General features: G+C 47.9%; 2 protein-coding genes across 3 annotated transcripts in view; one reads left to right on the top strand and one right to left on the bottom strand.

The window, feature by feature from the left end:
- The window catches only part of LOC147033730 (serine/threonine-protein kinase NIM1-like), a 158,869-nt gene that overhangs the window by 122,490 nt on the left and 18,190 nt on the right, over nt 1-18,189 (top strand). The window lies entirely within an intron of this gene.
- Nucleotides 567-2,129, bottom strand: LOC147033731 (uncharacterized). Its single transcript, XM_085871891.1, has one exon. The coding sequence runs from the start codon at nt 2,127-2,129 to the stop codon at nt 567-569; it is 1,563 nt and encodes a 520-aa protein (XP_085728017.1).

Genomic DNA, 18,189 nt, shown 5'->3' with positions numbered 1-18,189 from the left:
CACCCCACTTCCAGATTCACTATCTCCACCTCTTCCAACCTTTCTCTCTCATTTTCTTCATTCATCAGCTCCTCAAAGTACTCCATCCACCTTCTCAACACACTCTCCTCGCTTGTCAGCACATTCCCATTTGCGTCCTTTGTCACTCTAACCTGCAGCCCATCCTTCCCAGCTCGGTCCCTCTGTCTTGCCAATCGGTACAAATCCTTTTCCCCTTCTTTTGTATCCAACTTCTCATACAGCTCGCCATATGCCTTTTCCTTAGCCTTTGCCACCTCTCTCTTTGCCTTCCGCCGCCACTCCTTGTACTCCTGCCTACTTTCTTCATCTCTGGCTATCCCACTTCTTTTTCGCCAACCCCTTCTTCCTTATACTTTCCTGTACTTCCTCGTTCCACCACCAAGTCTCCTTATCTTCCTTCCTCTGTCCAGATGTCACACGAAGTACCTTCCTAGATATCTCCCTCACCACTTCTGCTGTAGTTGCCCAATCATGCCACCCCTCTTTACCACCATCCAATACCTGTCTCACCTCCTCCCTAAATTCCACGCAACAGTCTTCTTCCTTTAGCTTCCATGGAACGAATCCTTTGCTGTTGTGGAACTAGGGTTGTGGTCGATGTTGTCCACAGCTGCGGTCCTGAACACACGACCACGCAGGGTTGGCGGGCAGACCACTTGTTCTGTTTGGAACATCTGACACTCCCGGTTTCCCGTCTCTGCAGAAAGGCGCAGGACACGGTCGTATGAGATGCTGAGACCACAACTGAAGAGCTTGTCCACTCGTCCCCTCTTGCGAGTCTCAGCGTGCAGCATCAGGCCAATGTACATTGGCAGGGGAGTTTCTTGAGATGTGGCATGTCTGACAGCTGGATGTTCTTGTGTCTTTGTACCAACAGGAGAGGTGCTTCTTTTCTGCTTCTGGCGATGCTTGGCACCGTTGAATTTCAGGAGCTGTGCAATGGACAAAGCTGCCTGTCTTGAAGGAGCATCAAATTGATTCTTGATGGAGGGTCCATGCAGCACCATATTTACCAGTGAAAGTAGCACAGGTGGCACAGCCTCCTGCTGGCAGCCTTCTTTGAATGAGCCAGTGAATGAGTTGGCTTCCTCAAACATGTATCGACAAACTATCTGTGAAGCTCGAGCAAGGTTAACTAATTCACTGTCACAGTCCAGCTCGCAGGCTTTGCCAAGTGCCTCGCCAATGTCCTCATCAAATGCCAACAGGACATCTCGTCCTTTGCTCTGTGCCCGTAGGCCTGGGAGCTGGGCTAGTAGGCGTTCTTTCAGCCTTGTTGTATTCACTCTCATGTCCAAGGGAACTCCAAAATGCTCCATTCTGTTCGTGTTCAGGTTTGCAAGGTCGGCAAGTCTGAATTCAGGAGATGTGTCCTCTTCCATGTGAGCATCTTCATTGTAAAGGGCAAGTTCTGCCAGCACAATTCCGGAGACCACACTTTCATGACCAGTCTTGTCTTCAGCATTGACAGAGGACTTTGCGCGATTGTAGAGAGACATTAAACACTTGGAATTATACTTGACGTCAAGAGCTCGCATATCACCCATGCTGAGCCGTGCCAGCAGTTCGTGGTCTCCAATTTGTGTTGCACACTGCCGCACATGCTGATCAATCTTGAAGGTGGTGGCTTCATGTAAGGTGTCCACACCAGACTGTCTGCAGAAGAAGCATGAGGGTTGACTAGAGGTACTTGATTCTGCCCTGAATGACCTGGTGCGCTTTCCTGGTACGGCATTGCCTTCACCAGATGAGCTGCCTCCTGCTGGCCTCTTCTGTGCTCTTTGCAACTTTGTTGTATTAAAACAAAGCATGCATCGTTTATGATAGACAGCTTTGTGAGCAACCAGTGCGGCCTCGATGCCCTCTCCTTCATCAAGTCTATCAAGCTGCAGCGTTCTGGGTAGTAAGCCCAACTCTCCAAACTGCATCAGATTCCCGGCCAGTGTCTTGTACCCACTCCCTGTGTTTGGGCGTTTCATATTTTCTGGGCAAACAAGGGACTCTGCTGTGTCCTCCTGGCATATGGCACACAGTTCCCAGTTTGTGTTGGATGGGCTAACAGACGCACGGTCCATGGAAGAATGCACGAGCTGGAACTTCTTTGACATGGTCACTCCCACTCGTGTTGACTCCGCTCCTGATGATTATCACTCCATATTCTGCAAAGACACAAAACACCTTGTTACCACACTAATACTACTTACTACTACTACTACTACTACACCAATATTACCAATTACAACACCACTTCCACCACTACAACAAAATACTTCTGAACCTGTCACTGGTGCTGTGTGCGAAAATGGATTTTCCCATAAAAATGAAAATTTTTCCCTGATACAATGATTGGAAATATAATAAGTCAACACAAATGACATTTGTATTGTTTTCCTTTGTAAATGCACATCACATGGAGTATTTATCACCTCTGAGAAACCTACAAAGAGAATAACAATGACAGATATCCCATGTTGTTAAAGTCGAATGGTGGCCATTTTGGAAAATGGCCGCCAAAGCTGACCAAGGCAAAATCTCGAGTGGCTCCATATCCAGAATTGTTCAGAATACATTAGTCAACTTTGTTGAATACATTAGTTCAGAAGGCAAAGACGTTGTTCGACTTTGTCATTAACTGGAGCAGTGGTGTGAAGACGCACCGAGTGACGTGTGACTCGTACGGGAGGCGAATAAAACTGGGAAACTGCTCTGATTGGGGGGGGGTGGGCCCTGGGGCTTTGTCATTAACTGGAGTAGTCCACTTGAGGTTCTTAAACGGTGAGAGTTGAGTGTACCTGACTGTGTGTTTGTTGGCTAATTGTTGTTATACTCCGCTGTGATTGATGACTCATGTACCCCTTTTGCTGTGTTTGTAGAGACGGCTTCAATCAAGTGAATTAAAGCCTAATTCATTGAAGGCCATTCTCTCTCGTTCATTTCAATTTCATTCACTTGATTCCTTCGATTGCTTCAATCGACCATGGACAAGATCTTCAAACCGGAGAAGTTCGATGCGGACCCAAACGCCAACGACGCGGAGATGAGGTGGGGTCATTGGTATCGCACCTTCTCGAACTATCTGACGATCATTGAAGAACATGAAGTGGACAAACTGGCCGCCCTCATAAACCATGTCTCGCCAAGTGTATACAGACTTTTCTCGGAGTGTAACACTTATGAAGAAGCGATCGACGTGCTGCGGGTGCTCTACGTGAAACGCAAGAACGAGGTATACACAAGACATCTTCTCACCATATGCAGGCAAGAGGCAGGTGAGACAATCGATCAGTACGTGCAAGCTCTGAGACAGTTCGGCAAAGACTGCAATTTCCAGGCTGTAACTGCCGAGAAACAGAGATGAAGCAACCCGAGAGGCATTCATACGGGGGCTACAGTCTGCCCCCATACGGCGCTTACTGGAAAATGCACAACCACATTATGAAACGGCTGTCGACCAAGCCCGAGATATGGATGTGGCCCAGCAACAATCTGAGTCGTACGGGTCACCGGTCTTGCCAATGAATGCTGCCACCACGGAAACTCAAGGAACTCCCCGAGTTACCTCCGAAACCGAAGAAGGCGATAATTCCGAAGAATCGGACACCCTGACCTCGTCGAACTCCTCTGCTACCACTTCGGCTGGTAAATGTTTCTTTTGTGGGTATAAACGACACCCACGCAGCAAATGCCCAGCCAGGGATGCCACGTGCATGAACTGTGACAAGAAAGGACATTATGCCAAGGTATGCAAATCTACTCTTAAAAGAAATAAACTTACTTGGGCTGCCCTCTACTCACAAAAGAAGGTAACCGCAGCTTCGCCGGGTAGTCTATCGGAAGCCATCATTGAAGTAGGAATCAACAGGCATATGGCTGAGGCGCTGATCGATACCGGTAACTCAGAAAGTTTCGTCAACAGCTCACTAGCGAGAGACAGAAAATGGAAGATCTACCCGACCAACAATACGGTATGCATGGCTTCAACATCACTACAGTCTAGTGCACGAGGATACTGTAACGTCGAGCTGGACATAAAAGGCTGCATGTATCGTGATGTAAAGGTACTAGTACTTCGTGATTTATGTGCAGATGAAATCTTGGGTCATAACGTCCTCAAACAGCACACGAGTGTAGAAATACCCTTTGGCGGGGAGAAACCTCGTCTAATCCTCAATGCTCTGACCACCGCAGAAGTATCGCCCCCCCCCCCTGCTGTTTGCAAACTTATCTTCGGACTGCAAACCGATAGCGATCAAATCGTGATGATATACCACTGCCGATACGAACTTCATCGCTTCTGAGACTAAGCGATTACTGGAAGAAGGTATTATAGAACCGAGCGATTCGCCATGGCGTGCGCAGGTGTTGGTGACCACCAACAAGAACCATAAGAAACGAATGGTTGTCGATTACTCTCAAACGGTCAATCACTTCACCCAACTCGATGCCTACCCTTTGCCGCGCATAGACGAGATGGTCGAACGCGTGGCCAATTACAAAATATTCAGCACCATCGATTTGCGAAGCGCCTATCATCAAATTCCCATTTGAGAGGAAGACAAACCTTACACCGCGTTCCAGGCAGGTAGACGCCTCTATCAATTCAGGAGGATTCCGTTCGGTGTCACTCATGGAGTGGCTTGCTTCCAGCGAGTTATGGACGACATCATCTCAGATGAAAACCTCAAAGACACTTTTGTTTACGTGGACAATGTCACGGTGTGCGGTAAGGATCGGGGGGAACATGATATGAATCTGGACAGATTCTTGAGCATTGCTAGAAAATATAATCTGACCCTCAACTACGAGAAATGCGTATTCTCTGCAAGGTCAATTAATCTTCTCGGCTACACAATAGCCGACGGCACGATAAAGCCCGATCCTGAACGATTGCGCCCACTTCGTGAGCTACCCCCACCTCATGACCTGCAGACAATGCGTCGGGTGATCGGGATGTTCGCTTACTACGCTAGATGGATCCCCCAATACTCTGAAAAAATGCATCCCCTAGTGCATTGCAAAAACTTCCCACCAGATGTCGCTATTGTAAAAGCTTTCCACAGCCTCAAAGATGATATCGGTAATTCCGTGGTATTATCGATCGACAGCTCGGTGCCGTTCGTGGTGGAAACGGACGCTTCCAATCACGCGATCGCCGCGACGCTCAATCAGTCCGGCCGACCCGTCGCGTTCTTCTCGAGAACTCTCTCAGGAAGCGAGCAGAGACACTCGGCAATAGAGAAGGAAGCATACGCTATTGTCGAAGCCCTACGTAAATGGAGGCATTATTTACTGGGCAATCACTTCACACTTGTCACGGACCAGCGATCCGTTGCCTTCATGTTTGATGGGAAAAATAACGGGAAAATTAAGAATGAGAAAATAATGAGATGGCGGATAGATCTATCTTGTTATAGTTACAATATTGTTTATCGGCCCAGGAGGGAAAACCCTGCTGCAGACACCTTCTCAAGGGTCTACTGTTCGGCGACAATCAGTTGGGCTTTGCAAGACCTTCATGTGTCTCTGTGCCACCCAGGGGTAACCAGAATGGCACATTTCGTGCGCAGACAAAACCTTCCCTATTCTATCGAAGATATTAAACAAATTAATGCTTCCTGCCCTGCTTGTGCTGAACTAAAACCCAGATTCTATGGCGCCGCTCCCGGCATTTTGATCAAGGCCACTTCTCCCTTCGAGAGACTAAATATCGACTTCAAAGGGCCCCTGCCGACCGAGACAGACAACAGATACATATTCACTGTTGTTGATGAATACTCAAGGTTCCCATTCGCATTTCCGTGCTCGGATATGACCTCGGGCACTGTCGTGAAATGTCTGTCTGACCTCTTCGCCATGTTTGGGAAACCGTCGTACATACATTCAGACAGAGGGCCGAGTTTCATGTCGGCCGGGCTAAAACAGTTCCTATTTGAGCACGGCATAGCAACTAGTCGAACGACGGGTTACAACCCACAGGGTAATGGGCAGATGGAACGGTATTATGGAGTCATTTGGAAAGCCGTAACTCTGGCGCTGAAATCGAGAGGACTGGGGCCCGAACGGTGGGAGGTTACCCTACTCGACGCTCTGAATTTCATACGCTCTTTGCTCTGTACGTCCACCAATGCTACTCCTCACGAACGAATGTTTACTCACCAACGACGTTATGTTGATGGCCAATCGGTGCCCAACTGGCTAACCTATCCCGGAACAGTGTTCATGAAGCACCCGGTACGACAAAGCAAGTATGAACCCATGGTGGAGGAGGTCGAACTCATCGATGCTAATCCAGAGTATGCTCATGTTAGACTTCCTGATGGCAGGGAGACCACTGTGTCGGTTCGCCAACTGGCTCCCGCAGGTACTCCTCCTGCAGGTACTCCTCCATCTGGTACTCCTCCCTCTGACATTCCCTCCCCAGGTGTTTCCCCCCCAGGAACTCCACCCAGGAATGGTGGCGACGGAGCTGCCGCGTTTCACCCGAGAGCGATCGAGGAGTCATCCCCGGCACGAGTCGAGGCTTCCCAAGAGGCTCGGAAGCCTCCCTCAAGTGAAACCGCCATTTACTCCCGGAGAGGTCGACGGATAAAACCCCCTCGCCGACTCGATCTGTAGAGGGGATAATCGGCATCCCTCGATGGCACCTTACCATGCTCCTATAACTCAAAATAATCCCCACTGCTTGGAATGTATGCTTCTGTAGTTTAAATAGTTCGCGCTGCTTGAAATGTATACTCCTATAGCGTTGAAGTAATCATGGTGCGTTAGTTGAGCCTCTAGTTACATTTTAAAGACGGGGAGAATGTGATGAATTAAAGGATGTGACGCGTGATCACATGTCGCGCGGCTCGCGCACCGAATAGATAAAACCGAGATTCCGCGCGGTCGGGGGGGATTGTCCCTGGGGCATTGTCATTTACGGCGGCGGTTCACTTGGTGCTCGTTGAATGGTAAGAATTAAGAGTATACCGGACTCCATGCTAATTGCTGATTTATTTTGCGGTGATCGACTGCACATGTAAACCTTGCTGCACATGTATTCCTTGCTGCACATGTATTCCCTGATGTGTCTGTAGAAGCGGCTTCAATCAAGTGAAATAAAGCCTACACTCCGAAGGTTTTTCCCTCGCATTCATTTCAGGTATCTCCATGGAATGATAAAAAGATGCGTTGTTCAGTCTAAAAATGTATATGAGGCCTTCAAAACAATCTGAACTCCGTGGAGAGAAAAAGATGGCGGCGATTTCCGGAGGGCGTGGCCTGCAGAATGGGCGGAGCTTATGTCCCAAAGACACGAATTCAGCTCTCTGTGTCCGATGACCACATTTTCGGTATTCCATTAACACCTTGAGAGAAGGGTGCAGCTCGGGAACAGAAAAATGACGTAAATTAATTTTAGTTTTGTCCAAGGAATGACTCAAAGTTATTACATGAGGTGTGAACCGACTGCTCGAACAAAGCAAAGGATTTTGAATTTGAGACCCCGTTATTTTCATGCACGGCGTGTAAGCCCTGACGCTGTAGTTAGTGGTAGAACCTTCAATGATGTTTTGGATCCGTTTCATTGGGCGTTTCCTCTGTGTTGTACAATGTGATTAACTTGTTGTTGTTTAGTGATAATAATATTTAGCAGATGTACGTTGTTTGGACCTGCAGATCACTGCATTTGAAGAGAGGTAGGAATGATCTTTCACCTCTTCCCGGGTCGAGGCTTCGTTGAATCCTCTCACAATGACTTCCTCCCCCACTAAGGTAAGATTGGGCGAACGATACCTTTGCTAAAATTGAAATGAGAGCGAGAGATGAACCTTCAGAGTTTAGGCTTTATTCCATTTGATTGGAGCCGCTTCTACGGGCACACCGGGGAATACAGGTTCAGCTAGGAGTACATAAGCAGTAACGTATACATGTGCAATTAATCATTGCAGAATAAATTCGCGTAAGCACGGAGTTCGATATAATCTCCATTCTCACCAGTCAATGAGCACCTTCAGTTAACGAGCATCAAGTGAACAGCCGATGTAAATGGCAATGCCCCGGGGACAACCACTCGTGCCGCAGAGACCTCCCCTTATACGCGAGACGCACAACATGTGATCCCGCGTCATGTCCCTCAATTCACCTCAATTCACCACATTCTCCTCACCTTTAAAATGTAACTAGGGGCCCATCTTACACACCATGATTGCTTTAGCACTATAGGAGTATACATTTCAAGCAACGCGGACTAATAGATCTACAGAAGCATACATGCCAAGCAGTGATTATTTTGAGTTGTAGGAGCATGGAAATGAGCATCGATATATGATATAATGGGCATATAGGAGCAAGAGCAGCGAGAATGCCGATAATCCCCTTTACAGATTGAGTCGTCGAGGGGGCCTTATTCGTCAACCTCTCCGGGAGTAAACGGCAGTTTCACTTGAGGGAGACTCCCGATCCTCTTGGTGAGCCTCGACTTGTGCCGGGGATGACTCCTCGATCGCTCTCGGGTGGAACGCGGCAGCCCCGTCGCCCGGCGGAGTTCCTGGGGGGGAAATGTCAGAAGGAGAAGTGCCAGAAGGTGGTGTACCTGCGGGAGGAGTACCTGAGGGAGCCAGATGGCGAACCGACACAGTGGTCTCCCTGCCATCCGGGAGCCTGACATGAGCATACTCTGGATTAGTGTCAATGAGTTCGACCCCCTCCACCAGCGGTTCATACTTGCTTTGTCGTACCGGGCGTTTCATGAACACTGTACCGGGATGGGTCAGCCAGTTGGGCACCGTTTGACCGTCAACATAACGTCGTTGGTGAGTAAACATTCGTTCGTGAGGAGTGGCATTTGTGGACGTGCAGAGCAAAGAGCGTATGGAATTCAGAGCGTCGAGAAGGGTAACCTCCCACCGCTCGGGGCCCAGTCCTCTCGATTTCAGCGCCAGAGTTACGGCTTTCCAAATAACTCCATTATACCGTTCCACCTGCCCGTTTCCCTGTGGGTTGTAACCCGTCGTTCGACTAGTTGCTATGCCGTGCTCTAATAGGAATTGTTTTAGCCCGGCCGACATGAAACACGGCCCTCTGTCTGAATGTATGTACGAAGGTCTCCCAAACATAGCGAAGAGGTCAGAGAGACATTTCACGACAGTGCCCGAGGTCATATCCGAGCACGGAAACGCGAAAGGGAACCTTGAATATTCATCAACAACGGTGAATATGTATCTGTTGTCTGTTTCGGTCGGCAGGGGCCCTTTGAAGTCGATGTTTAGTCTCTCGAAGGGGGAAGTGGCCTTGATCAGTCTGCCAGATGCCGCGCCATAGAATCTGGGTTTTAGTTCAGCACAAACAGGGCATGAAGCATTCATTTGTTTAATATCTTCAACAGAATAGGGAAGATTTTGTCTGCGTACGAAATGTGCCATCCTGGTTACCCCTGGGTGGCACAGAGACACATGGAGGTCTTGCAAAGCCTGACTGATTGTTGCCGAACTGTAGACCCGGGAGAAGGTATCTGCAGCAGGGTTTTCTTTCCCGGGCCGGTAAACAATGTCGTAACTGTAGCAAGCTAGGTCTATCCGCCATCTCATAATTTTTTCATTCTTAATTTTCCCGTTATTTTTCCCATCAAACATGAATGCCACGGATCGTTGGTCCGTAACGAGCGTGAAGTGGTTTCCCAGTAAATAATGTCTCCATTTCCGCAGCGCTTCAACGATGGCGTACGCTTCCTTCTATATCGCTGAGTGTCTCTGTTCGCTTCTAGAGAGAGTTCTCGAGAAGAACGCGACCGGCCGCCCAGACTGATTAAGTGTAGCAGCTATGGCGTGATTTGAAGCGTCGGTTTCCACCACGAAGGGCACCGAGCTGTCGATCGATAAAACCACGGACTTACTGATATCATCCTTGAGGTTGTGGAAAGCTCTTACAACAGCGGCATCTGGTGGAAAGTTTTTGCAATGCACTAGGGGATGTATTTTCTTGGAGTATTGCGAAATCCATCTCGCATAGTAAGCGAACATCCCGATCACCCGGCGCATTGTCTGCAAGTCCTGAGGTGGTGGAAGCTCACGGAGCGGGCGCAATCGCTCAGGATCAGGCTTAATTGTGCCGTCGGCTATTGTGTAGCCGAGAAGGTCAATTGACCTTGCCGAGAATACGCATTTCTCGTAGTTGAGAGTCAGATTATATTTTCTAGCAATGCTCAAGAATCTGTCCAGATTCCTATCATGTTCCCTCTGATCCCTACCGCACACTGTGACATTATCCACGTAAACAAAAGTGTCTTTGAGGTTTTCATCTGAGATGATGTCGTCCATAACCCGTTGGAAGCAAGCTACCCCATTCGTGACACCGAAAGGTATTCTCCTGAATTGGTAGAGGCGCCTCCCTGCCTGGAATGCAGTGTAAGGTTTGTCTTCCTCTCGGATGGGAATTTGATGATAGGCGCTTCGCAAGTCGATGGTACTGAATACCTTATAATTGGCCACGCGTTCGACCATCTCATCTATGCGCGGCAGGGGGTAGGCGTCGAGTTGGGTGAAGCGATTGACCGTTTGGGAATAATCGACAACCATTCGTTTCTTATGGTTCTGACTGCTGGTTACTAACACCTGTGCGCGCCATGGCGAATCGCTCGGTTCTATAATTCCCTCTTCCAGTAATCGCTTGGTTTCCGAAGTGATGAAATTCATGTCAGCAGTGGTATATCGCCGCGATTTGATCGCTATCGGTTTGCAGACTGGCGACAAGTTAGCGAACAGCTGGGGGATGTCACCTCCGCGGTGGTCAACGCATTTAAAATTAGACGAGGCTTGCTTCCTCCAAAGGGTATTTCGACGCTCGTGTGCTGCTTGAGGACATTATGACCCAGAATTACGTCTGCGCACAAATCACGAAGCACCAGTACCCTTACATCCCGATGCGTGTACCCTTTTACGTCCAATTCAACATTGCAGTACCCTCGTACGCGGGATTGTAGTGAGGTGGCGGCCATGCATACCGTATTGTCAGTCGGGTGGATTACCCATTTCCTGCCCTTCACTAGCGAGCTGTTGACGAAACTTTCAGAGCTACCGGTATCAATCAGTGCCTCAGCCATATGCCCGTTAATTCGTACGTTGATGATAGCCTTGGATAGATTCCCCGGGGAGGCTGCAGTCAATTTATTCTGCGAGTAGAGAGCTGCAGAAGTGGGTTTATTTCTCCTTAGAGTAGATTTACATACCCTGGCATAATGCCCTTTCTTGTCGCAATTCATGCATGTGGCATCTCTGGCGGGACATTTTTGAGGAGGATGCCTTTTGTACCCACAAAAGAAGCATTTACCAACCGGAGCAGTTGCTGAGGAGTTTGACGTGGCCTGGGTATCCGGCTCCTCGGGTGTTTCTCCATCCCCTATGTCTGGCTGTGTCTGTGCCAGTGGGGTTCCTTGAGTTCCCACCGTAGCAGCGTTCATTAGCAGCATCGGTGTCCCAAATGACTCAGATTGCTGCTGAGCCGTATCCATCGCTCGTGCCTGATCGACTACCTTGTCAAGAGTGGGTTGCGCTTTCTCTAGTAAGCGTTGCCGTATGTGGGCTGATCTGAGTCCTTGGATGAATGCCTCCCGTGTGGCTTCCTTTCGGTGTTCCTCGGCGCTTACGGCCCGGAAGCTGCCGTCTTTTCCCAGCTGATTCAGAGCTTGCAGGAACTGATCGATTGTCTCCCCGGCTGCTTGCTTGCGTGTGTTGAGAAGATGTCGTATGTATACCTCGTTCTTGGGCTTCACGTAGAGCGCTTGCAGCACCTCGATCGCTGCTTCGTAAGTGTCGCACTCCGAGAAGAGCCTGTACACGCTGGGCGAGACATGATTCACGAGAGCGGCAAATTTGTCAGCTCCCTCCTCGATGATGGTCAGATAGTGTGAGAAGGAACAGAACCAATGCGACCATTTCATTTCTGCGTCAGTCGCGTTTGGGTCTGCGTCGAACCTCTCTGGTTTGTAGATCTTGTCCATCTTTGGTTGAGAGAGCCGAGAAAATCAAATGGAATAAATTGAAATGAGAGCGAGAGATGAACCTTCAGAGTTTAGGCTTTATTCCATTTGATTGGAGCCGCTTCTACGGGCACACCGGGGAATACAGGTTCAGCTAGGAGTACATAAGCAGTAACGTATACATGTGCAATTAATCATTGCAGAATAAATTCGCGTAAGCACGGAGTTCGATATAATCTCCATTCTCACCAGTCAATGAGCACCTTCAGTTAACGAGCATCAAGTGAACAGCCGATGTAAATGGCAATGCCCCGGGGACAACCACTCGTGCCGCAGAGACCTCCCCTTATACGCGAGACGCACAACATGTGATCCCGCGTCATGTCCCTCAATTCACCTCAATTCACCACAAAAATATGCATTTGAATTTGTTGGTTATTCGTGAATAATGCATCTTGGATTCGCTTATCCTATTCAATGTAACTACAGACCAATCAGCCTTCTCCCAATCATCAGCAAGGTGATGGAATCCATCATCGCTTCAGACATCAAATCCTTCCTCTTCTCCAATGGCTTGATTTCCAATCATCAATTTGGTTTCAGACCAGGTCACTCTACCCTGGATATGCTGCTTCTGCTCTCCCATCAATGGATGGAGGTCCTCAATGCCAGACAGGAAATCCGAGCCGTATCCCTGGACATATCACGTGCTTTTGACACAGTCTGGCACCCTGCCCTACTCACCAAACTCTCTTCCCATGGTATTCAAGGCCATCTCCACTCATGGCTCGCAGACTTCCTCTCCTGTCGCAGTCAACGTGTGACCCTAAATGGAGTTCTTTCATCCCCTCTTCCTGTGCAGGCTGGAGTTCCTCAAGGTAGCGTTCTGGGCCCTGTTCTTTTTCTGGTTTTCATCAATGATCTCTCGGACTCTCTGGAAAATCCTCTATTTCTCTTTGCCGACGACTCCACCCTCTGCCGTACCATCTGTCATCCCTCAGACCGGCAAGCAGCAGCTTCTTCCCTCACTGCAGATCTGGATAAAATCACAAACTGGTCCAACACGTGGAACATGTCTTTCAATCCAGACAAATCTCACACTCTCACTATGTCTCTTCGAAAGGACCGTTTACAAAACCCCCCCATCCACTTTCTCAACAATCCTCTGGAAGAAGTCTTTTCTTTCAAGCTTCTAGGTCTCACTATCTGCCATGACCTTTCCTGGGAAAGTCATATTTCCAACCTCGCCTCAAAAGCCAGTCGCCGACTGGGAATCCTCCGTCGTGCTAAGTCCTTCCTCGGCCCTCTTGAGCTCCTGACCACTTACAAAGCTTTTGTCCGTAGCCTGATGGAGTACTGCTCTCCCCTCTGGGTTGGTGCTCCTGCCTCCCACCTTTCTCGGCTTCACGCTGTCGAAACCAGGGCATTTAAGATCATCGGCATCTCCCGCAATGAAGCTGAGTCTTTGGGCCTCTCACTCAATCACCGCAGGTTGGTCGGTAGTCTTTCTGTCTTCTACCGACTCCTCTCCAGCCTTTCCCCCTGCTCTCTCTGCGATTTGTCCCCACCACATTTCCACAGGGCGCTCAAGGTCCGCCAACAACCCCCTTCTGGTAAAACTACCAAAATCACGAATCACTGCCCATCTTCACTCTTTCATTCCTCTTTTTTCCCGCCTTTGGAATAAACTTCCTCACTCTATTCTTTCCCATTCTTCCCTCAAGGCTTTCAAAACAGCTGTTCACCACCACCTCTTATCTTCCCCCATCCAAATCCTCGATCTTTTCTACCCCCGATAATCCACCCAAGCCCACTTCCTTCAATTCTCCTGCTTTCCTTCCTGAAAGTCCCTGAAATGTCCATCTTCTCTTCGCCATGTTCCCCGTCCCATCCCCATCCCTCTCCCTTCCACAGTTCACCTAATGTGTCTGTTCCCCACTGTTTTGTCCCTTCCACTCCCGCCCCTCTTGTCTCATGCCTCCTTGCTGTGAGTTGTGCGTTAGCTCTCATACGAGCCTCGACTAAGGTATACAAAAAATAAATAAATAAATAAATCAATAAATACCAATTGTGTGGTTGTAGATATGATATCGATGTGGCTCGGGTCGATCGCAAAAAGCGACAAATGCGACCTGTCGCTTCATTGACGGGAATATTAATGGGGGGGGGTAAAAAGGGGATGGGGGGGTAAGAAGGAGGGAGGGTCAATAAGGAGGGGAGGGGGTAAGTAGGAGGGGAGGAGGGGGTATGAAGGAGGGGAGGGGTATGAAGGAGGGGAGGGAGGGGGAAAGAAGGAGGGGAGGGAGGGGGAAAGAAGGAGGAGGAGGGGTAAGAAGGAGGGGGTAAGAAGTGATGAGTGGGGGGTAAGAAGTGATGAGGGGGGATAAGAAGGAGGGGAGGGAGGGAGACTGAGGAAGGGTAGAGGAGTAAGGAGAGCGAGGAGGTAGGGAGACCGAGGAGGGGTGGAGGAGCAAGGAGGTTGGGAGACCGAGAAGGGGTGGATGAGCGAGGTGGTAGGGAGATTGAGGAGGGTGTGGGAGTGAGGAAGGCGAAAAAAACGGTAAACAATGCGTAACTAAAACATATAACAAATAAAAACATTACAATTAATGACTTTTTAATAAATGTCATGATTGAGGTTGGATACAGTACATATTGCTTGTCGCAGGCTGATTCAGGTGTGGCAGGCTGTCCAGTCGAGGTTGAAGGCTCAGAAGATGAAATGGAGGCCGATTCGCTTGGGATTTTTTTTTTTTGAAGAACTTCATAATATAATGGAAACTTGAGTGGCCGCCTTCAGCTTGACGCCGTGGAAACAAAGGCCTTCGAAATCAATGGAATTTCCCGTGATGAATCTGAGTCTTCTGACCTCCCACTTTCACGGTGAAAGTAGGTCGGTGGTCTCTCTGTCTTCTTCCGTCTCCTTGCTGGTCTTGCATGTCGTGACTCTTTCACCCGGCCGAGTATGATGACAGAGTCGAATGAGGATTCTCGATGATACGATTTATTTCAGAAGATGGCACTACGCGTGTGGAATGTGACGCAACGACCACAACCAACAAAGGTGGGGCCTCCGAATCACATCACATCAAAGTTCATACTACAAGCACACACTTATATATCTTCTATCCTAAGGCGGAGTTTTAGAGGGGAACCGGGTGTGGACTAAAAGTGTGGACCAAGAAACAAAGGAATAATAAAAAAAATTAATGTGGCAGTGGGCTCCTTTTCTCCCCTCCCCCGGGCCCTTGAGACAGACTCTAGATCTTGCAACAAAGTAATCTTTACACATCCATTACCTCACGCCGTGACGTACCACGTCCATCCCAACTCACTCACCATTGGTCCAAAGCCCAGATGGTATTGGTGATGCCGGACTGGTGGGGGTGTCTCCGCACATATGGCCACGCACATACGGCCACGCACGTACGGGCACAAGAGAGCGAAGGAACGGCTTGCGTGGGTGTTTCTGGCACGCAGTTTGATTTTTTTTTTTTTTTGCACATACGGCCACGTACGTACGGGTACGTACAAGTAACCAGAGAGTTGGTGTCAAAGCCACCCAATGCTCGCCTATTTATACATTTATCATTTTTAAAGGACCAGTCTCATAATATTTTTTTATAAAGCATTGCAGTGAAGTCTGATCCAAATAATTTTAAAGCAATATATTTATTTGTATATTGTAATCAGTAAAAAATAGTGTGGTAGATAAAAATATTAGAAAGGAAATAACTTGCACCAAAAACTTTAACATTTTCACGCTCATGCTGACGCTCACGCCGGGGTATCGCTATATCTCTCTGTTCTTCGAACAGGCCAGTTAAAAAGTAATATGTAGTGTTTTGACTTCACAAATATTGAGTCTCTGAAAAAGGTGCACCAACAAAATTTATTTCATTTGGACTTCATTGCATCCGTAGTACACATTAAATGAATGCCAAGCGTCTTGTATAAACAGGCGAGCATTGGGTGGCTTTGACACCATCTTAGGTTGAAATAAAAAAAAATTTCATCATTTGTTAATTTCAACTTCACTACACCAATAATATACCCCAAAGGAACCTCCATGCCAAATATCAGCATGCTAGTACACATGTTAAATGAATGGCAAGCTTCTAAATAACTTGCACCAAAAACTTTAATGTTGATTTGCTACAAAAAAGTTAAGTTTAAAACAGGTCAAAAATTTAACACATTTGAAATAATTTTTTTTTATTTCAACTTCACTACATCAATAATTAGAAGGGTCATATATGGTGGTTACGTTACCGTTGAAAGCAAAGCAAAATTTTATGATTGATTTTGATTTATTGGAATATTTAGAAAAAGGAGATTATGGAATAATTTGGAACCAGTTGACAGAGAAACATGTTTAATGGGTCATTTTACATTGATTTCAGCATAAGACATTCAATGGAATGGTTTGTTTCATGTTTGAAGGTCAAATTCAAGGCCAAAATTCATGTTTTCTGCCAGAAATGGTTAAAATATAACATTTCTTGTTCCAGATTTGCTTGCGTTTACCTACATGTTGATACTGTCGTTACAAAATTTTGTGCTCAGTGGATGTGACAGCAATTCTGGCTTTTATGGGCATGGGAAGAAACAAGTGTATGATTGAATTGTGAGTAATGAAGAAGCACGCCACCGACAACAGAAGTGTGGGGAAAGTATACCTGCCACAGATGCTGTATTGAGAGATATGATCAAATTTGCCATCAAGTATATCTATTCTGATAGGAAGAGTTCAACTTAAGCAGAGGCAAGAGCAGTCAAGTGGAAAAACTCAAAGAAGTCCACCATGCGCCTCCCACCAATTCAAATATCCCCATTTAATTCAATCCACTACTACCACCCCCCTCCATCTCCACAAATCCCATTACCAAATGCAAGTCCAGAACCCTCACCCCTCACGCTTATTCCCTCCCAAACACACTCTCCCTCTCCACTCACCCCTCCCCCATCCTCCTCTCTCCCCCATCCTCCTCTCTCCCCCATCCTCCTCTCTCCCCCATCCTCCTCTCTCCCCTATCCTCCTCCTCCTTCCCCTCCTCCCCCTCAGAGTGTACAGCGATGCTTGGTGAGAAGTTGCTTTCCTCCACCCGTCTTCCTCGTTCTTCTTCCCCTTCTTAGCTCCCCCTCCCCCTTCCCCACTCTCTCCCTCCCCTCCTTCCTCTATCCCACTCCCTCTTTGTTCCTCCTTACTCCCCCTTAATATTCTCATCAGCGAAGGTGTGTGTGTGTGTGTGTGTGTGTGTGTGTGTGTGTGTGTGTGTGTGTGTGTGTGTGTGTGTGTGTGCGTGCGCGTGCGTGCGTGCGTGCGTGCGTGCGTGCACGCGTGTGTGAATTTTGGTGAAGATCCGAATCCGGATCCGGATTCAAGAAATTTTTAAGTGATTCTTCACCATTCAGAGATGGGTCCAAAACTGTGTTTTGCATGATATCTCAAAAAGTTGTGGACGAGTTCTGACAAAACCTTCTGGATGAGTTGGTTACGTGACAAGAACAAGCCGATTCGATTCTGGTTCAGGTCTGGATCCACATCCGACCGATCAGTGGGATAAAAGATGTAAACACGTCTGGAGACGGCGATGGTTCACGAGCAATGTATGTACACAGTTCGCCTTTTTTATTTTTTGACCTTCGAGGGGACGCCACGGGCAAACTGGTGGGAATCGGGAAAAACGTAAATGATGAAAGTTGTAGTACTCGAAGAGCACTACTTGCATATCAACTTTCATTCGAAACAGTTGAAAACCAGAGGAGATCGATGCCCAATTTATTGATTTTTTTGACATTTTCTCAGTTCGTGACCTTGTGACCTTGACCTTGGGATGAAAATAAAAAAAATCTAGCTCCGTGGGGCTGTGCAGGTGCCATTGGGCTAACCAAATACCGAAACCCCTACCAGATTCAACAAACCCCCTCGGAGTTTGTTGATGCAACTTGAAACGGGCTACTCCCTACAAACACATGCTTTTTTGGGCGTGGCTCCACCCATAATGGGCGCAACACGCCCATTTCTCCGGAAAACACAACTATATCATGATACAAACCTCGCACCCTAATTTTATCAATATCGGATCAAAACCCACGGAGCTATGCTCGGGACAGATGGACAGACAGACACACACCCATGACGAATATAGTGGTCACAAACTGACTCGTGAACCAACTATTCAGCTTGGCGGTCGTATGTTTTCTTCCGAGTG

This window comes from Eptatretus burgeri, chromosome 2, assembly GCF_056783735.1.
Source record: "Eptatretus burgeri isolate ZD-2024b chromosome 2, Ebu_testis_v1, whole genome shotgun sequence".
Lineage (NCBI taxonomy): Eukaryota > Metazoa > Chordata > Myxini > Myxiniformes > Myxinidae > Eptatretus > Eptatretus burgeri.
The sequence above is the reverse complement of the archived record's forward strand: the minus strand, read 5'-3'. Positions and strand labels throughout refer to the sequence as shown.

Coding starts and splice junctions, on each gene's coding strand:
- LOC147033731 (XM_085871891.1), bottom strand. CDS start 2,129: ATGTCAAAGAAGTTCCAGCTCGTGCATTCTTCCATGGACCGTGCGTCT.